General features: G+C 48.4%; 1 protein-coding gene across 1 annotated transcript in view; it reads left to right on the forward strand.

The window, feature by feature from the left end:
• Positions 1-6,236: 6,236 nt before the first annotated feature.
• Positions 6,237-21,628, forward strand: part of LOC119383493 (guanylate cyclase soluble subunit beta-1) — a 35,003-nt gene continuing 19,611 nt past the window's right edge. The window contains exons 1-2 of the mRNA XM_037651659.2: positions 6,237-6,391; positions 18,254-18,327. Of these exons, the coding sequence (XP_037507587.1) occupies positions 6,389-6,391; positions 18,254-18,327 (77 nt within the window). The 5' untranslated portion in view covers positions 6,237-6,388. The remainder of the gene's footprint in view (positions 6,392-18,253; positions 18,328-21,628) is intronic.

Raw genomic sequence — 21,628 nt, forward strand, 5'->3', positions numbered from 1 at the left:
AGAGTTCTAGTTACTGTGACAACACAGTCACGCCGTACAGTAAAAAATTACTTCGTTATATAGCCCCACCTACAATGCCTCTCATAGTTCCCGTGTTGTTGTGCGAACATTCATCTCCGTCATTCACTAAATATGTGGACAGGTGCCCTGTCTCAACGATGCCTCTCATGAGCTCGGTGAAGCTTCTATACTCCACGAAGTCTTCGCTCTGTCCCTGCACGCACTGTACTGCTTTACGGATCATGTAGAACAGGACGCACTGCTCAGTAAAGCACGGTTTCCTGTCATCGTCCTTCCTCCGCCTCCTCCTATTCGTCCTTTGTCTTCTCCTGGCGTCGAGCGGGCGACGTGATGGACGGCAGACGGACGCCTCTCGGCTCCCACGTCTTCTAATGCACCTCATGCCAGAGAGAATGCCTGCTGACCACGCTCGGCGTCGGCTTGGGTCAAGCAGGAGCCCGCAGAACACGCACAAACACTCGCATTTGGCGGTGCCGCCGCGCGATGAGCGCTCCCATGCACTCGGCAACCGCAGCCGAAATGGGAAGTGCTTCGGGCCGAGAACACCGCTCGAGAATACGCGGACATGTGACGGTGGCCGTGGCTGATGGAATGTGTCACTCCCGCTGTACGGCTACTTCTCTTGCTCCCTGTTTCTTCAAAGAGGGTTGCTGGCAACGAAGCGAAAGTCGAAGGTTTCCCGGCACCGTGGCAAAGGTCACATCTCGAGCTGTCACTATAGAAGTGGGCCGTTAAAAGTCGTTGTGCGGTACTTTTAAAGAGAGTGGGTACGCCTGTGGGTCATAAGCGGAGAGCTTTGTTCTTCCATATAGATGCTTCCATAGAAAGAAAGGTACTCGGTTGGCCGGTTAAGGCGACCGAGCAAAGCACGCAGCCAACGGGAGATGGCGAGGAAAAAAAAGTACGAAAAAAAGAGGCACATTGTTCGTAAAACGTGATACTGAACTTGAGGATAAGGAAACTGTCGGCTGCAGAATATTCTCGCAGATTTATGAACCTAAAAATTACCTTGCAGCGCAATAAAAAAAAAAATACTGACCCCAAGCTGCTCGGGGACACTGTTTCGGCGAATTAAAAGTTTATTTCATCATCATCATCTGCATTTATTGCGCTATCCGTAAGGTTCACTACGGAGTGAGTGTATATCTGGCATTCTCCAAGCCTTCTACGAAACGTTTTTTCGTACATATTGTGATTTTACGTAGACCGTCGCATTCTTTACGTGTGAGCGGAATGAACATGGAAAATGTTTTCGCTTGTTGCTGAAACCTGAGTGGTACACGATTAACAACTTTTATACGGCGCCTACTTAGGCCCAGCTTGCCCTTGGAATTCGTGTGTCTGCAGTTAACTGCGCGCTGCGTTGTGGCGAGAGTATCAAGAGCGTGAAAAAGCCGCCGGCCTGTTTGATTCTGCCAACAATGACAAATATGCACAGATAAAGCGAGCCAGGAAAGTAGATAAGGGAGCAATTCAGGCTTATCTCACGCCTCGTGGGAATCGATTCCATGCGAAGCAGTCGGCGAGTAGCTGCCAGTGCCGCATTTATTGGCTTTATGCCATGTCTTACGGGGTATATCGCCGTGGCGTAGCCAGGGGGTAGCTTACTGGGTGCCTGTTCGTCTTTAACAGGTCAAAGAACAAACAAGCAAACAAGGATAGCTGTCATTCTATAACTGGGACTACAGCGTCTCGGAAAATGACCGAATCGCGTAACAGTTGACACCGAATGGCGATTGGAAGCCGAACTACTCACTGCAAGAATAAAGGTACCGTACATTTTCGATGTCGTTGAAAAGGGTCTGAAAGCCTTTCTTTTTTTGGCGATTATTCGTAATCGCCGATCACACCCTTGTTTCTTCATTCGTGACTGCCAAGAAGCAGAATATACAAAATGCGAATTGCTTGATGCACTTGTTCACACAATAACAACACCCCTTCCCCCAACTCGTCCGGTGTCGGCTCCGAGAAAAGGAATAGCCTTCGCGACAGGAGTCCGAAGAATAGCTGTCAGTTCCCGAGTGAAAGCCAGAGCCTTTTCCCGCGCATGTTCCGGGTCAGCAGCAGTAGCACCAGCCGCATCGGCAGCCAGCGATCGCCGTGGCAGGCACATGCGCCGGGCACACGAACACAATGTCCACACAGAAGCGTCACAAAAGGGCGCGCGCACAGGCGATAAGCGAACCGTTATGCTCTTTTGCGCTCTCGCTCTACAACACGGCAGTGTTCCTGAATATGTATACCTCCTGCTACTGCAAGCGGGAAACAGCGAGGAAGGGGGGGCATTCGATAGCGATGAGCTGCCGTTTTGCTTCCTACAGCAGGACCATGAGGAACGGCTCTATTTTCGGGGCCAGCAGCCACTGACTGTGTCGTTGTTGCAGTGTCCGGCTCTGTGGCTTGCTTGCGAAAGCGACGCATGCCGACGAGTATAGCGGTCTCTTTCAGTGTCGCGTGCGCCGTTTGTATTGTATGTCACCGCGGTGCTTATACGCAGCTCGTATGCGGCCAGCCCCCCCCCCCCCTCCCCCCGCCCCCCTCAACCGCGGCTAAAACTGTCAGTTTGCCTGCCCGCCCATTCGGGGCGATCGCCAAAAGTGGACACAGTCGCCGCGTGCCGAAGACAAGACAACAGCGTGGTCCTTTTGTCTATCGCCGTCTCTTCGGGGCAAAACTAGTGCTTTTTTTTTGTTTCGACACCGCTGTCGTGTTCTCGTCGCCACTATAGAACGTTGGGAAGGAATGGAGCGTGAGGGGGTTACTTGTTATTGGCGTAAAATGCGACGTGTGGACGACGACGCGCTATCCTTGGTCTCGATGCCCGGCTGTTCAGGCCCAGGGAATAACGGCCCGCGTCGTCTTACGAAGAATTCCCGGGCATTGTGCGAGTGTGTCTCACCTGTTAAAACGCGTTGCGGGAACCTCGACGCCCCTTTCATCGTGCCCGCGACGAGCCTGCTTTTGTGATTGGTCGCGAGGTTAGAACACATACAAAGCGCTGGTCGTCGCACTTTATTCGCGTAACAACTTTTTCTCTTGTTTTCTTTCATCCCTCCCTCTCTCATCTCGCATAAATTTTTAGCGGCGCCTTTGTGCAAACCCCACCAGAAAGTCGTCTCTGTATATGGGTCAGCCTGTCTAGAATAACCACTAAGTTTCACTTATACGCGAACTCTGCGATAATCACCTTACATGGTGGGTAAAGTTAGTTTTATACTTTGCAAAGCCATCCATCTCGACACCACTCAAGAACTTATTCGTGGTAGCGCATCAGCGGCATCACGTTCATTCTACTGCTAAGGTAAGCACTGGAGTATCAGGTTCAAACGCAGTTAGCGACCATCTCACTCGTACAACGGCAGTATGCGCAAATGCCTGTGTACCTACTATAGTTATGGCGCCCGTTAAAGGAGCGTTGTATACATCTATAGCTGACGTCAGTATTTCCGCCCTTTCGTCGCACTCCCTTCGCAACTAGATCACAGAAAAGCCAGACAATCGCCGTACAAGCAACAATCGACCACCACCACCTCATACCTCTCCTGCAGTATATCAGCCTTGACAAGTGGCCCATCTATCAGCATCCTGCGGCTATAGACTATTTTACGGATAAGTTTCGGTGACGTCATATTGGGCTGTTAAACGTTGCCGTTTTGTATCTTTAACAACCAAACGACCAGTGCTACGGTAGACACATACGCATGAAAACGGTTGGGTTGGTGCATTCGACGTTTCATGACCTTATTCCTTTACGTCGCGATATACAGAAATAAGGAAATATTCGTTCAACAGCCCAAGGTGGCGGCGCCCATGCGTCTTCCGTAAAATCGTCTATAGACGAGCAGTACAAAATTATATAATAAACCTGCGTTCACTTTATTTCAACTTGACGTTAGCATTCCTGGCATGATTATAGCAAAAATCCCAGCTCTTTCTCTCATGTGCGTCCTGCGGAAGCTCACAGGTAGAGGAAGTATTGCGGATGGTACTACTTGCAAGTTCAGCAACTCATAGGTCGTTTCGGCAGTGTCCAGCGTTATCTCACTCAAGGTATCGCATCTGACGTCAGCGACGATAAAGGGAATCACCGCCATCCGCGCTGTTCTGAAAGGCATTCACGGATTGCCAGAGTCATGTCCCACGTAAGGTAAGCTCTGAAGACGCTTTTGTCGCGTAACCCTAACGCGGATCCAATGAATGACCTGTCTATGTATATACATCGCTTGGTCTTCGACAAGTGCTGTGACATCAATATGCAGTTGATAAGAAGGCTTTTGTGGCCTTGCAGAGAATGCGCGGGCTTAGTAAGCCACACAGCCTCTCCACAATCGTTGTTCTCTCTATTAGTTCTGGCTGGCGAGCTTACAATCACGCAGTGGAGGTAGTTTAGCTAAGCGCCTGGAACCTTCAGATTAGGTTCCGTTTTCCTTCCCAACCTTTCGGGAGAAACTGAACCGACCCTTCTGTGTCGGGTATCTTCTTCGACACTGGGTTCGCGCTTGCTCGATCTTTCGCGTGTTTATTATTATTTTTTTACTGTAATGGCCAGCGGCCTCAGTCCTTTTTGTGATCCGCGATGCTGCGATGAAACCATCTGACGTCTCCTTTGTGAGCGTCCGGGCTACAACGGCTCGTTCTGCCGCGCTAGACAGACTGGACAACCGCCCCTTGTCAGATGAAAGTATTCTGGGACACTGCCCCGGACAGGCATCAGCGCAGGCGGCGGCTCTGAGCGCATACGTGCTCCCCTTGGAAACATCCGCGCTCGTACGCTTGCGCAGCTACATTTTTAGATCTATTACTTTTGTTCTTTTCTTCCGGCCTCACTTTTCAGTCGCTCTAACCCATTCAGAGATCACTAAAGCCAACCGAGTTATTTACTATTGTTAACGTAATTGTTTTCTTTTGTTTAATTACTCGCTATGTCGTCTAATGTATCCACATACTAGTCTACGTGAAACATGGCTACCGCGTCCTTCACAATCAGCTGCAGAGTTTGAGAACGCTAAATAGCATATTTCAAGAATCCCGTGAATATACGGTACCCGTACACACTTGAGTGCAGAGACAACGGTGGCATTCTGATGTGAATTGTTTTATAGTCAAAGCTGATGAGCTCGCAATATTTTATGTTCTCAATGGAGAAGCGTTGAAAAAAAATTCTGCCACCTTAATAATGCTATGTTAACTCTGCTTAAGCTGGAATGAAGCTCAAGATCGAAGCTTAAGCTTGATGCGTTAACAGGCCCCTAACCTATTCCGAGTTAAGAGACGAGTGACTGGTTTCTTTCTCGCCTTCACTATACCCTTCCTACCGGTGCTATCTCCTACACGACACTTATTTCTTAATAAAACTCGTGCACAATGTCGGCACTAAGTGTTGGGCCTGTCAGGGTTTCGCGCTTTTCGACTACACGCTGTTATCTCCGCTTGCGCACTCGCAAACGCACGAAACGAAGTGAAATCGGTTGATCGCGCACGACAGTCACGTGACGACAAGGCAGAACGGGCGTGCGACTCCATGGCAAAGCAGGGTAGGAGACGATTCACAACTTATATCCTCTTGTATATGGCTCAATCGAGAGCGCACTTTATCATGACGTCACGTGAGCAGGTGAACAGACTGCTGGTGTCCCGAATTGTTCCGAAAAGACGGAAAACGCCAGGAGGAAATAACGCGCTCGGTTTCTTTAACGCACATTCAAATCTAAGCACACGCGCCTCTAGCGTCCTGCCTTCATCGAAATGCGGCCGCCGTAGCCGGGATTCGATCCCGCAACCTTTGGGCCAGCAGTCATACATCAGAACCACTAGACCACCGTGTGCGGGTCGAACGAGAGCTGTTGTAAACCTAGTATCCGTCCCCCAACTCCCAGTGCGTAGAAAAAAAAAGGGAAAAAAAGCGACAAAAACATTTCCAACATTTATCCATTATTAGATTGTCGCGACAAAGAACATGATAAGCAGACCACGATTAAGCACGACTAGCCGATAATCGCTGGTACTTTCGCACTTGCTTCGCACCGTGCAGGTCACTCGCGACGCAGCGCGGTTACCCTGAGGGGAGGAAGAAGGGAATGACGCAGACGAGAAGACAGCAGCTCCAACAACTCGCTCAAAACGGCGGGTTCGACGAGATCGGCGCACCCGCCCCGAGCGCGTGTTCAAGGCGGCCCCGGTGTTTCGGCCGGGGCCCGCAAGCCGGGGCCGCGGCGCTGCGGCCTACGTCGTACAAGATCGATCTCCTGCCGCCGCCGTCGGGGAGCCCCTGCGGCCACTCCGGCGAACGAGTGCGGCCGTCATCGCTGTCGCCTCCTTCAACAGCGCCTGACCGCCTCGCCGTCACCTTCTCAAGCCGTGCATCGCCATGGTGAGATCGCCGTAACCATCCGCAACTATCCCAACTTGCGAGGCGATTCGCGCCTTTCGTTAAAACACGGCCGCGGTGTGGCGAAAGCCTCTCCTCCATCGGCTTCGAAGATTGCTGAAGAGGTGGTTTACATCCTCGTGTATGTTTAGTGCCGAATAGCGCGCGCGCGCGCGCGCGCTGTAGGGAGCCCAGCGACCGCGCCGCAGCAGGTTGCTTTGTTTAGCCCGCCTTCGCAGCTATAGCCAACGACGCGACGCTCATCTAAAGTCTTCGTCTAAAATCGCGCTCATCCTTATTTATTTTCTTGATTTCCGTCATCCTCCCGCCTCTGTACCACATCGCTTCTCTTCTGAGGGACGGGCGCAGTAGAGATATTGTTTTGGAATTCCAGCACAGACGTTGAATGAGATAGAAGTACAGGTATACTATTGAACTGTTTACTTTTTTGCGTTGGCTCACTGGTATCTGCAGAGCCATTTCACCTGGCTGGTTATAGAGTTACCGTAAAGCTGCCATTCGCCTGCCACCCTTTAAGAACACTGCATGTTTGAATCAGGCACGTATCGAAGGGGGGGGGGGGGTAGGACCTACCCTTCCTTCCGAAATCTTGATCGAGGTGAGTGTTTTACCGGGTGGTCGAATGGTCAATTCATCCTGACACTTGATATCTATGAGCGAGTGAGTTTTGATAACATCGAATTATTTTGTACACCCTCAAAACCTGATACGTGCGATAAAGCTATATGAGCGTAATGGGACTGCCATATCTGCGTTTATATACACGCGGTGGGAGGTAGGGTTCACGTACGGGTTGACTTGGCTCGGTGGTTTGTCGCTACGTCAAACCTTGCGCTTTGGCGCGTGCTCGAATTTCACCTCGTCGACGTCTCGATGAAAATTTTGCGCTTGCAATATTGGTTTCGACTGGAGAGAAATAAAGCGACACACCCTCTAGTTCTTTCGAAATGGCTGGCGATGTGGCCTGCGAACAACAATGCAGTCGTTACAGTGTCGAGGAATCACAATCCGGAAACCGACGATAATATGCGAGTAAATTATAATGATTTTAGGCCAGAAGCCATAACCATTTGTGATGCGTATATGACGTTTACTTATGTACTGACAATAATTTTTTAAAATATATCTTAGCGCAATAGAATAAGTGTTTTAAAATTTTACAATAATTCTCCCATTTTCTTTCTTTTTAAATGCGAAGCATTTCTTAGCGAACCTTTGGCACTTTGAGCGTTTCTATGTATACGTATCTATCTATCTAGCCGCCTACGTTTGGGTGCTCTCATGAACGCATCCTTAACTTGGTGTAGAAAAAAACTGGCATGGGAGGGTAAGAGGATTTGACGAACATGACTGTCGGGTCATGACATAAACAACGTGAAAATCCTGTCGCGTACGTCGTCAAACCCTTCCCTCCAGAGACGTGTGGTGGTGGTAGAAACATTTATTGCCATTGTGTGAACGTGGGGGCCAAGCCCTCTACATGGCGCGTAGGTGCTCCCTCACTGTGAGGGGGCACCCTTACAAAGCGAAGGAAAGCCCCTGAAGCGCAATCCTCTTCATCGCGCAGGAGATGATCCGGCGCTGATCGAAAGCAGAAGTGCTGGTCATGATGGACTCCCAGTAAGACACCGCCACAGCCGGTGATGGGGGATGAGGGAAGGTGGGGCATGTGAGGAGGATCTGTAGGAAATCTCCTGGTTTGCCGCAAAGTTTGCATGAAGAGAATAATTGGTCTGGGTATCGGACGTTTAGTAATATGGGGTATGGAGCAGTTTGAGTTTTTAGGCGTCGCCAATGCGCAGCCTGTGCTATGGTTAGGGATGGGGCTGGGGGTGTGTATACTCTTCGTTGGTCCAGATAGTACGGGAGAATATCTCGAAAGGAGAGCAGGCGCTCCTCGGCCTGTGGAAGGGGCTCCATTTCTCCTGCCCGGAATGTGAGTGTGGCACATGCCAGTTTACCACGGGCCGCGGTGTATGGGTATGCGCCACAGGTGATTGGCAGTTTATAACTACCCAGAAACGGCGAGAACAGACATTGGTAATTTAAATGCGAGAGCGTTAAGAAAAATTGACATCGGCATAGTCGACCCGACGAATGAAAAGAATGAAAATTAGGATCACAGCAGGAATCGAACACAAGCATTCTGCGTGGCAATCTGGTATATTCTATCACAGAGCCACGCCAGGTCTATAAACCGGTTTGGAAAAACAGCCTATGCGGGCGTAATGTCGGTGCAACGTCTGGGGTTGTGGTGCTGGCTTTCTAATTTTACAAGAAAGCAATAAGCACTACATATGTACTCCTACGATACAGGCGTCATATCATATTACCGTCGGTGGCGCCAGTGTTGGCTCCGCTTTTTTATCAGTCTAATAATAATCATCATCAGCCGGTCTACTCCCACTGCAGGGCAAAGGCCTCTCCCATGTTCCGCCAATCAACCCGGCCACTACATTTTTTATTCCTATGATTCACAAAGCTATATTCAAGCATTTCTCGACCCCGGAGGAATACATTGACGAAAGTTACGTATGACATTCACATGACTGAACCATAAAGTGGACTTGGTTTCCATAATACTGACGTATGTAGCTGACGTTACGTCGCCACAAAAGTTACCCTTTAAACGTCAGTGTTGTCGACGTGCCTGGTAAGCCCACGATTAGCTATTACACTTAAAAAAAAACACGTCGATCCACCTCGTAACGCTTGGCTCAAAGCCATAAAATGCAGCATAGAAGTACTCGCTGACTGCTTCGCGTGAATCCGATTCCCACAACGCGTGGGATCTGCCGAATTTTTTTGCAATGGCTAGAGTTAACTGGTGGTCCAACTGGAAAGCTTGGAGCAGGACACCTCTCACTTATAAGAAAGAAAGAATGCCGGCCACGGTGGTCTAGTGGTTATGGTGCTCAACTGCTGACCCGACGGTCGCGGGATCGAAACCCGGCCGCGGCGACCTCATTTCGATGGACGCGAATTGCCCGAGGCCCGCGTGCTTAGATTTAGGTGCACGTTAAAGAACCCCAGGTGGTCGAACTTAAACACAAAGAAATAAAGTATTTTTTCAACACATACTACATCTGAAGCTCGTCAAGAAACGGCTCGCTGCCGCTTCATGCTAGCTGCCGAGCGCCTCACATCAGAAATCTATGCACTCAAGTTCACCTGCAGTACATAGCAACAACATATCGCGCGTAATATAAATTACTTCCAGCCACACGTATCACCATTCCCATTCTAACTCGGTATCACGGAGGAATTTTAGGGGGAGATCTTCGCGCGAAAACAAAATATCACTTGAGTGTCACATTTTTGTGTTTCAGTCCATCTATCAGGTCCTGCGCCAAATTCAGAAAGAGCTAAGGAGTAATGTTCAGTGTGTCCAAGAGCATGGCAGTGCACACAAGAAAATGACGTGTTAAGTCTTGCCTTGCGCTGTCACACGAGTTTACACTGTTCCAATAAAGGAGAGCGGTTTGTGTTCTTTGAGGTCCCTTAATCAACAGTGCTGTTGCTGCGGAGGCCTCACTGACCTAAAGTGGCTTAATATTATATGTTTTGTGTCATTTACTTTGTGCTGACGAGCCTTCTTTTTTGGCCTACAGCAAAGCTGCGATATTTTTTTTTTCTGCCAGAAAGTTTGCATAGGAGAACTGGGCGACCATAGCTGCTGCTGTGACAATTAAAAATAGGCTGAATTTCTTTCTCCGTGGGTTCCGCACTACGTGCCTTTATGTGCGATAATTACTAATAATTGACTAGGTTTACGTTCCAAACCCGAACTAAGCAAAAGAAGAGAAAAAAATCGATAGGCCATTTTTTTTGTTAGATTCAAGCATATATGAAGCCTACAGATAATGACATTAAGGAAAGCACAGAAAGCTTTATTTTCAACTTTTTTACCAGATTGTAGCAATTATTAAATAAAGAGAAGGGAAATCGGACGAAAAAACAACTTGCCGCCTGTGGGTAGCGAACCCACAACCTTCGAAATACGCGTGCGACCAACTGGGCTGCGGCGCCAGTTGTTGCCCGTAAACTTTTTTGAGTATTTACGGATGTGTAAACTTGGAAGCGTTGGCCAGCGTCACTCGCCATGCCGTCGAATGCGGATGCTTTTTTTTCTTTCATTTTGCAAAGCTCCAAAGCGTACCACGTGACCTTTTTACGAGCTGGAAGCTGATCAATAAACCATCGCCATAGAAAGACAGCGTGGTTTCGAATTATTTAACAAACTATCGTGTTTTGCTGAAGTGTCCTGGAACCTGAATTTTATAATTTTTTTTTACCGTTCATGACTTTACTTAAGATACAAACATTTGCATTGGATATACTTCCTTTTTCTGTTTATCCGACGACTGCCGCCGTGGAACGAAACCAATAGTTCTAAGCAATGCCAAGTCATAGCCACTGCGGGGCCACCGCGACGGGAGGGTACCAAATATCATATTCACAAATGAGAACCACGATGTTCCACGCCGTAAACAAGGCTACTGACCCCGGATTCTGATGATGTAATCTTAATGCAGTAATGGCATGCCGATGAATTGAAGCGATAACTAGCGCATAAGGTGAATTAAAGGGGTCATGAACCACTTTTCCAAGTAATGATCTAATGGCCTCAGTATCGGAGTGTACTGCCTCCCGAATCGATTGCCGCAAAAATTTCTCGAATCCGTCAAGAATCAGCGGAGCTACGTGGGTTTGGTGCACGCTCCCAGCGCTTTCTCTCTTTTCTCGTGCCGACGAGCGCACTGGAAGCTAGACAGGGAGGGATGGCATGGGGGAAAGAAGTTACGCCAGCGCGCGTCATGAAACGCGATCGCTCTCCCGCTGTGATTCGCTTGCGCGAGTGCGGCTACCGTGTACTGAGGAGTGCGGCGCCGGCAAGTGGCGGCACCCCGCGGCAAGAAGCGCATCTGATCCGAACGCCGCTCTCGATTTACGTCGGCTATCGGCCAATAAGCATGCTATGTCTCTTGCGACGTACAGCGGACAGACGCCCCGCCCACCGACGAGAGTGAGAACCGGCCTCTGTTTGAAAAGAGGGTGCCTGGGGAAACGGCAACTTCGCGCTCCGCTTGTGGCCATTACGCGGCGCGCACGACTGTAATATTTGGCAGAGCAGTTCATAGCCGTGTCAGCTTTCCGCAGGATGTGTTTTTTCAATCAGCCCAAGGGGTGCTTCATGACCCCTTTAAGGTTAGTAAAGGTAAATGAAATGTAAATTGGAGTGAATTAAAATAGTAAGGGTATGCAAAGTGAACTAAAACTGAATGAAATGTTAAGGTAAATATATCGAGTGAAATGTTAAGCTGAATTAAAGATGAATCAAATGTGAATTAACAACTCGGTGTCCAAGTCCCAGCGTGTAGGACCAATGGTGATGTCTATCGAGGTTTTATGGAACTTTTCTACGTGGCAGTGACCTATTATACAGGCTATAATACCCCGTTTCTCAACATTTCTTCCACTCTTTTTTTTTTTACGCTTCTTTTTCTCTTCCTTCTTTTTTCCATCTTTCTTTTCTTTTACCCTCAGTGTAGGGTGGCAAACCAGACGTCTCAATTCCGGTTAACCTCCCCGCCTTTTATTCATTTGTATAGACGTGCGTAGGTTTCTCCATTATGGAGGTGGAGGTGGAGGGGGTCGAATTTTCGCCCGAGAGCTCCTACCCCCCACCCTCCGTCGGTCAATTCCGAAATAAGACAAGCGTCTCAGTGGATGCAAAAATTAAAATAAATCGGTCACGTGCTACTCAGAGTGGCCTGCCTCGGTCCCCGGGTTTCCGGGGCTAAAGTTGGGAAGTAAACAGTTCTCGGAGCGCAGCATCACGGATACTCGACCCCCATTGTTGTCAGGAACCTTCACGGTCATACACCTGCTCATAAAAAACAAACAAAAAAACGAGGCAGGTCAGAATGAGTAAAGGTGTGTGGGGGGCACACTTGGCGTCCCCCTTAGATTATTAGGAGGGAGGGGGGGCGTCCCTGTGCGCTTGCCTATGCTCATTAACGCATTTCTCTCTAAGTAAAAGTCCAAGAAAGCAATAGGAAGTAAAAATGCAGTAGTCTGAGAACGTCAAGGAAGTTTTATGAGCATGTCGTGAGAGCATAGGCTTTGGGCTGTGTTTGCCTTAGTTGGCTATAGGGACTGCAATTATTATTATATATATATATTTTTTTACTTTCAAATGTTACCATTTTTATTCGAATTGGCCCAATGATTGTCTCATGAGCACATTTATTAGTTTTACACGCGCGACGCATGCAGCGTATACGCAGGCTTTTATTACCAAGCTGTACGTTTCATGGCTGCCATCGGGTCCTTAACGTTCGCGAGACACGGTAGCGGGCGAAGAAATGCCAAATTTTCACGAAGCTCGGGCACACGGATTAAATTTCACATTTGTACACTAACACAACGCTGTAGCTATTTATGAGATCGATGAACGATATCCGTTATAATTCAAGTCTTTTTCGCACTTGTAAACAGTACATTCTGTAATTGCGAACAACTTAGCCCCCAACCTATAAAGCCTATCGTATCTACAAAACACTTTCTTGCCTTTTTATTCCTGCGGTCAATACCAAGTGAGGATCGTATCGAAGGAAGGGAAGAAGTGCAAAGGGAAAGGCAGAGAGGTTTAACCATGTAGATCGCAATGTACATTTTACTGCCTTGCGTTAGGAGAGGAGAAAAGGGAGAATAAATAATAAAAGGTAGAGAAGGAGAGATTGCGAAATCGTCAACGGGTCCACAGCACATACGAAAAATTAAAAAAAAAAAGACACGCCGAAGGGCGCACTCGCTCGCCCACGCAGTCGTCTCACGTCAGCCCGCTGTCTATGACAAAGTGAGAAATAAACGGGCTAGGCGTGCGAGGAAGCAAAAACACAGGTATATACATATAAGACTATATTATGGAAGGCTTTCGGCGCCGCCATATTGGGGTGTCAATCTTGCCGTTTTTTATCTTGAACAACTAATTGCGAACAGCGCTTCGCTGGGCTCATACACATGAAAATAGTTGGGTTGGTGCATTCGGCGTTTCCTGACCTTATCAATTGACGTCAGGAAATACAAAAGTAAGAAAAAATTCGTTTAACAGTCCAAGGTGACGGCGCCCGTATACGTCTCAGGTGAAATAGTCGATACAATATTTAACTGTATCGCCAGATATCAACAGTTCGTCCTCTATTTGATACACGAAGCCGGTCCAGCGCCGTGTCTATGTAAAGGGCTATCTGCGCATATCGCCACAATTAGCTTTGTAATACAACGGGTGCTTCTTGCAAGTGCTTTGACCACAGATTGAGGAGCCGAACACTGCCTCAGAACACCCGAGTTATAGTTACATAAATGTCGCGGCTTACGCGAACACAGCTCTCGCGCATACGTTTTCTCGTGGCTCGCTCGAGCGCACACGCACGCATTCGCGGTTTATATTCGAGCGTGCGCATCTCATTAGCGCGGCGCCGGTGCGAGCAGGTTGGAAGGCGAGCAACGCCGCTTTCACGCGCTGCCACCGGGGATAAACATAGGCCGAAGACCGCGGCAGCAGCAGCGCGGGACTCGCCGATCGACCGCTGGCGAAGCGAGAACGCCGCGGGCCTCCGGAGATGAGGCCGCTTCCCGTCGCATTGTTGTGCGCGTTCGCACGCGATGTACTACGCGCGGAGGCCGTCCCAAGCGCGCTTAAACCTTTCCTCATGAAAAAAAAATCACCATAAAAAACTCTAAGATCACCGCCCAACATATGGCTAGCCAGCGAAGCTGAAAGGTGGGTCTTTATCACTGGGTTAATCCCGACGATTCATTAAAGTCTTTGTCAATGATTAATGACGTTTTTCGGAGAAAAAGCGCGCGTAAAAGCGGGGAACAGAAAAGGAGAGACGACGACACTATAGCGCTAACTGACAACGGACAGTTTCTTTTTTAAAATGAAACCAGAACACATAAAAAGAAAACGCTTTGAACATCACGCAGCAAGCCCTTACACATCTCCATGACGCGGGCATTTGAGGTAAACGTCGATACTCCATCTCAACTTTATGGAATGTTATCGACGGCTGTACAACAAAGATTGAAGAAGCCTTCTACGATCTCACGCTCCGTCCTATCTTTGATTTAGGATGCGCTCGTGTCGTCGCATTTTTTTATTTTTTTTTTTGTTCCCTGTTCTTAGTGCTCGCTTTTTCTCCAAATGATGCACCAACTCGCCCAATATTCCATTCTCCTAAATTACATTGTTTACGTCTGTCCAGAAATCTTAACTGGTGTTTGCTATAGTGTTCCCTTCTTCATTTTTAGTGAACCGGTGATGAGTAGTCGGATTTGGCAAATTTCTGTTTTACATTCGTGCTATAGGAGTTTTTGCGCACAAATGACGAACGAATTCTTGTTTCGCCTAGCTTCACTCTAAAAACTTGGCATCTTGTATGACAAGTTCTTGGTACCTCAGTTTCGGCAGTAGCAATTTGGAGCCACTCCCCAGCGTGGTGACCGCTGATGCGTAGACGTGAGACATGATTTTCCTCAACCGGACTCACTCGGACTCAGACTCACTCAATTTTTTCTCAGCCGGACTCAGACTCACCTAAATATTACTCACTCGGACTCACCCAGCCTCACGGCTCGATCTGAGTCTGAGTGAGTCGACTCATGCGCCCGTTAGCGTATTATTAGCTTTTTCGATCAGGATGCCAACACACTTAAACGCCGATATCTAGCATAATCGCCGCTCTATACGATACGCATTTCGATCTCTTACCTTCACATTCGAGTCACCAGTGATTGCAGTCCAGTAAGGACGTTTCTATTAAAAGATATGACCAGATAGCTTCGAGCTCGACATCATAGGTATCCAAAGCCGATTTGGTAGAATCTATGTAAAGCCGGGAAAGCTGCACGGTGTCGAGTCCGGCGTCTGCCTGGCACCGGCGTCTTCAGATCACGTACGTTGTGACCACTATAGTACCAACTAAGCAAACATGCCGTTCTTCCTTTGCGACATCGATCTGGCTCTTACTCCAAACGTGCGCCAAACAAGGTACCATGCACCTATAGTACCAACACATTCAAACAAAGCATGCCTAGTTGTCTCCCACTGCCTACAGTTCGCGCACCTGTCATTCGGTGCAACATGCCACCTGGCGAGGCTTTCGGTAACAGGCGCCAGCTTCTCAGCCCGTCACACTCGCGTACCACTTGGCGGATTTTGTTCTTACATCTCGTCCATCGGCTTGGGTCCATTTTTCGTCTTTCGTCGTCTTCCAACGTCTCTTCTGTTAGGAAGTAGCTCACATCTGTTGGTACCAGTTCTTCAAGTGTTTTTTTATTTGTTTTTCTTTATCTACTGTGCGCTTAAAGTCGCCAAAGTGTCTTGTAAAACTCCAGTGGACCCTCAGCTTGCAGTCCACTGTATTTCGCTGTTGTAGACTTAAGGATACCTGTCCAGTACATCAGCAGGCTTTTTCCAGTGTATTCTGGATCCGCGAATGACCTGGCGATTGTTCTTGTCGCCAATGCTCTGGTAAAAATTTAATATCCGGACGACCCAAACCACCGTGCTCTGTGGGCAGTTTGAGAGAACTAGACTTTACCTTGGACGGATTATGTTCCATGCAAATGCTCCAATGTCCGTCGAGAGGCGCCGAATTAAACTGCGCGGCATCAAAGCAATATGCGTGATGTAGTAAGCGCATACGCCCACGCCTGCGTCTTAGCCACTTCTGCCCTCGCCGCGAGTGACAGCTTGAACTGCGATGCCCTATTTATCGCGTCCCTTGTTTTGACTATCGCATTTTAGCATGCTTTATTTGCAATGGTTCCTTCTTCGAAGATTACTCCTAGAGCTCTTACCGCGTCCACAAATTGAAACCGACCTGGAAGGTCGTCATCGAATGCTCCAAAACGCATGGATGTATACAAACAACTTTATTGAAAGTCCGGCTATGTTTAACAACCCGGGCTCAGGTCTCCCATGAGGGGACTTCGAGGCCTTGCCTCGTCGCCACCTCTCGGACCCGCTGGACTGCCCACTCTTGTGTCTTGAAGTTGGAGCTGCGCAGAGCTTCGACGCAAGAGCCTCCGGAGCTACTGAAAGCGCAGAGCTTTACTTTTGTCGGCAAACATTTATCTCCACAGAGAGATTGAAGTACTCCTGAAAGAGCTGCAAAAGAGCTGCGGAATTCAACGTGGTTTCCTACAAAGGTCGACGTGTCATCGGCATAAGCTGTGATATTGACCTCTTTAATGCCCGGCATGGGGAAACCTCTCATTTCAGTATGACCACTTTGCTAATGAGGGGATCCAGAGACAAGACAAATAAAACAGGAGCCGCCGGACATCCCTGTGTTAAGCCCCTTTCACCAGGGAAGTTCTCAGTCATGTCACCGTTTATGTAGAGATGACTCGTGGTGCCCTCATATAGCAGCTCAAAGCACCTCTCGAAGTCGTCTGGTAAAACAAAGTTCCTCAGTACTACGAAAACGTAAAGACGCTCGATCCGGTCAAACGCCTTCGCCTGACCGAGGGACACAACGCCACCGGAAATTCTTTTTTTTTTTTTACAAGGAACAGTTTATTGAACCAATACATGCAAACGTTAGATACGGTTATACAATAAATTATGTCAGTATAAATTATACACATGCTATACGCAATCTTACACAGACTGTAATAATACGTTGTGGGCTACAAAGCAACTACAGAATAAGAAGAATGTTAACAAAAGTATCATACCTCTCAAGCAGGTGGAAAAAAAAGGGGAGGGTAGCATAGGGGAGTTGGGTAACTTGTTTCTTTTTCTCAACTCATTATGGCACCGCTGGAAATTCCACAAATGAATTCAATTGCGTGTGTTGTTCAACCAACGCACGCAAGCGCTACAAGCGCTAATACACTTATAACCATGCACATTATACTCAGTGATCATCAAAGACACTTTGTACAATCTTCATGGTTAGACAAAAGACTAGTGCGCGAACGCAGGCTCTCAGAAAGTCTGATGTAAACTCGTGGCAGCCTAAGGAAATGCTCAGGTAACAACGACACTTTCCCATGAGGGCTGGACAAAAACTCACGGGGTCCCTCATGCACTTACCTAAGACGACTGGAAGGCGAAAGCCGTCTTCTTCTTCTTCTTCTTCTTCTTCTCAGTCGATGCATTCATCGTGCCCTGCCACCCTCCGAAAGCTTTCTCCACCTAACGTGGTTTTCCACTGCCTCCAGGATGGGAGGCACCTCGCCTGGTTTTGCACTGCCTCCGCGATCGACCCGCCTTTGATCAAGCTACGATGTCACGTAATGACGTCATCATGTGACGCACGTCACGTGACGGCACTGTATCGTCACAGTTTTCGCGTTTGATGAGACATCTAAGGTTTTCGCCTTCAATAACAGCAGCTATAGGCTGTACTGCCATGCTCGCCCGAATGCACAGCAACGCGCAGCTCTCGGGTCTGTTACTCGTGCCGACCAAATAGGCGGTGCATATAGCAAATGGGTCATTATTTTGCCTGCCACTTTCTCTGCCACTCGCAGCTCATTTTTGAGAAACTCTCACGAGGAGGAGGAGGAGAAGTCGAATAGAGCAGAACGCGGCTTTGCCGACTTCCTCATCACTGTATAGCTAGCTCAAGTGCCTGTCAGTCAGCTGTAGCTGAACAGGCAGCCCCCTTTAGGAAACGCCTACTAAACCAGTACATAGCACAGCACGCCTTCACAGCAGGGCCAAAGCGCACCGATCGTTTGACGTTGATGGTATAGCAACCGCGTGGATGGGACGCGGGTCGGCACACAAAGAAACGCTTGTTTCTCTGTTCTTGTGCGCAGTACGGGTTCGTGAACCACGCCTTGGAGCTGCTGGTCCTGCGAAAGTTTGGCGCCGAAACATGGGAACAAATCAAGTGAGTACGCGCGGCCCGGCACTGTACAGCAGAGGGCCGGTACGGCATCGAACTGCCCGTGTTGCCCGCCACATTGCCAGCGCTGTGTACTTTCGCGAGTGCCCGCCCCAGTGACCCCTCCCAAGACTCTTTGGAGTCGTTAATGGAAAACCCACTTGCACGGCACCGGAGCGACCTTGAACCGTTAAGTGGAAGTTGACGGGTGCTCAGAGTAGAGTGTATGTTTCGGCAGAAAACGCACGTGAGAAGATGCCATATCGGTCTTGTACAAATGCCCCCGCGGTTGTGAACGAACAAAGGAGACGTACAAGAGCGAGTTGGTTCGTCATCCAACTGTATTACCCACCGCAGTTCTTTGTGTGAGTGAGAGTAATGATCTCCTCGTTATATATAGGGAGCTACGCGCATTGACCCGTATGTAGCAGTCGATATTGCGCGTGCATAAAACCAACCGCCGTAAGCCGAACAATGGAAGGGTTCGCACTCGTGACGCAACGGTTTGTGTTGCTGTTTCTTGCAGGCGCCTTGCGATGGCGCCGCCCTTTGTTTGACGTTTCAAGTTCACGCGCACGTGTTCGCCCTCGAAGTTTCATGTCTGTGCTGCTTCGGTCTCTTTGAGGGGGGGGGGGGGGGGGGGGTACGGATCAGAACAAGAACGTGTACGCATTGATGTGCTATGATGAATAAGAACCGCGCTTCAGCCGCCATTGCCTATTGCACATTGTCCTACAGGTCAGGATTGCCGTTGGAGAGAGCAGCCAGAACTCAAAGTAAAGGGAACCAAAAGTAGCCATGCCACTTAATTTTGCCGCCAAATTTGTTGCTAAATATAACAGAAGCTGTATTATGAATAGTTTTAATTATTGAACAATGAATAGTATCATTTTTGAATAATTAACATATAGCATAATCCACATCCCCCCCTCTTTTTTGCTTGGTCTTCAAGCCACGGATCAGTTGCAAATAAGTGAATAAATTATAATAAGTTCAGTGCGCCGGCATATTGTTTATGTAGCATAGATGGAGTTCTTGCGAGAGACAATGTAATTTTGGAACATTTCAGCCAACAAGTCAGTAGAAACAGCTGACCGATTGATTGGTAGAGTCACTAATGCGAGTCTATAGCTTCAAGTAGTGAAATTTTGCTGAAGATTAACAGTCCAGCCTAATATTGTTGCGTATCTCTGTTTTTGTCAAGTTCACACCAGAACACGCGCTGGCTTTCAGCATGAGAAACTGGCGCGCAGCGTGAGCATAGATCGCGGGCGGCGTGGAGCGTGCTAGCCGTGCGTTTGCCAACATGCGCACAACTTTGTCACTCCGTCTTAGCAGGCGCGCCGCGCATTAGTTCGAGGTTGCCTCCATGCGCACCAGCCTTCTGGTGTGTGTGTGTGTGTGTGTGTGTGTGTGTGTGTGTGTGTGTGTGTGTGTGTGTGTGTGTGTGCGCGCGCGCGCGCGCGCGCGCGCGCTTCGAGTGACACAAACGCAAAGTTGATAGAAAAGTTTAATACAATGTATTTTATCTGCAAATAAGAAAAATGGCTGCTAAATGCGCCAAAATAAAGTTCAATGTAGCCAAAAAATAGCCATGAAGCCTGTCTGACATTTTCATCGCCAGACGGGGTCTCAAAAGTAGCCGATTTGGCCTAATGTATAGCCACCAATGGCAACCCTGCTATAAATAAAGGACAGCGTGGATACTCTATGTTGTTTTAGATGTTTATAACTACATTAATTAGAACTAACAGACAAGAAAGTCAAGGAAAGCATAGGGGATGTTATTTTGTTGCAATTATCATGTAATAGGAAGAAAGTAAAGTGGACGAAAAGATAAATTGCCGCTGGGAGGGACCGAACCTGCGACTTTCGAATGACGCGTCCGATGCCCTACCAACTGAGCTAGAGCGGCGGTCATCCCCCCCCCCCCCCCCCACCCCCCGCCCACTTTATGGTGTATATATGTGCATTTTAAACTTGGGAGTGTTAGTGCCGCTGTAGTAGCCATGACGGCGAGTGTGGAACACTCTTTTTCTGCCTGCTGGTGTTACGAAGCACGTGATCTTTTTACGAGCTGGCAGCTGACCAATAGTCCCTCGTATACTACCTTAAGGCATTCAGTCTGCCAGAACGAGACCCTCGCTATACGAATGAACGAAGGAAGGGCAATCTTAAGGGCTCGTTTTTCTTTGCTAGACGGTCTGTCATGCGAAGGTATAGTGAAGTTGCGTTCATTAGTGTCCGGAACAATTCTACAGCAGGTGCGTTACTTTCACGTTTTTCAGTATTTGTGTCGCAAAATGAACAGAATATAAGACATTTGTTGCGGCTAGAAGGCGGTTACAGCCGGCGTGAGCGCATACATACCCTGTCACACAATCTCTTTTCATCTAGTGAGCTCCCCATGGAGGTTTTGAATCACTTGGTGTAATGGTCGTGTGGTGCGTGAAAAATTCTTTTTTTTTTTTTAGGCAGGTGTCCCATTGTGTCTTCGGGATAATGCGAAAGCGAGTGGTTCCATAGCACGGAGCCTCGCCATTTCTGAGTCTTAACGGATTAAGAGATGGCGAGCATCTGAGCGAAACTTGAGCACATAGCAGCCGTATATTATGTACATCCAACAGCAAAAGTTCGCAGGATGTCCACTCCACTACAATATGAGAATTCCTGCTCTATTAGTTTGTAACGCTTCTAATCTGGCTGGTGACTGTATGGGTTACAATACCAGCTACAGGCTGGAACTTTTATTTGCTAGATATATGTTCCCAGACAAAGCGAGGATATCGCTTTTTCGAAAATTTCGCGCCCCGCAAGACTTTTGCTGCAGGGTGTACGTACAGTGCTCGTCAAATGAAACCCGAACACCGGCAAGCCTATCACCATGGACAGGCGCGCATATGCGCAGTGCGGTCAAACCGGATGCGCGCGCCTGTCAATGGTGATAACTGGACGGCGCGCACTATACCAAGCGAAGGCTTGCCGCTGTTCGGGTTTCATTTGACGAGCACTGTACGTACAGGTCGGTCCACTGTTAAAGGGAACAATTGCGTTCAGGGCATGTCAGGATATCGCTCTCTTGCAACAGTACAGTGGCTTAGATTTACATAAGACTACTGGTGGTTGACAGTTCCGACTCCCTTTGACAGACCAGCACCTTGAACGAACAACGTTTCCACATCCACTTGGAATGAGGGGGCCAGCAAAATAAAGGGGGCTCATTCGAGTGTTCCCTTTAACAGTGGACCGACCTTACATAACGCCACTGCATGCGACAAAAGTGCTTGGCGTAAAGGCAACAGAACTC

Source organism: Rhipicephalus sanguineus, chromosome 2 (genome assembly GCF_013339695.2).
Source record: "Rhipicephalus sanguineus isolate Rsan-2018 chromosome 2, BIME_Rsan_1.4, whole genome shotgun sequence".
Classification (NCBI taxonomy): domain Eukaryota; kingdom Metazoa; phylum Arthropoda; class Arachnida; order Ixodida; family Ixodidae; genus Rhipicephalus; species Rhipicephalus sanguineus.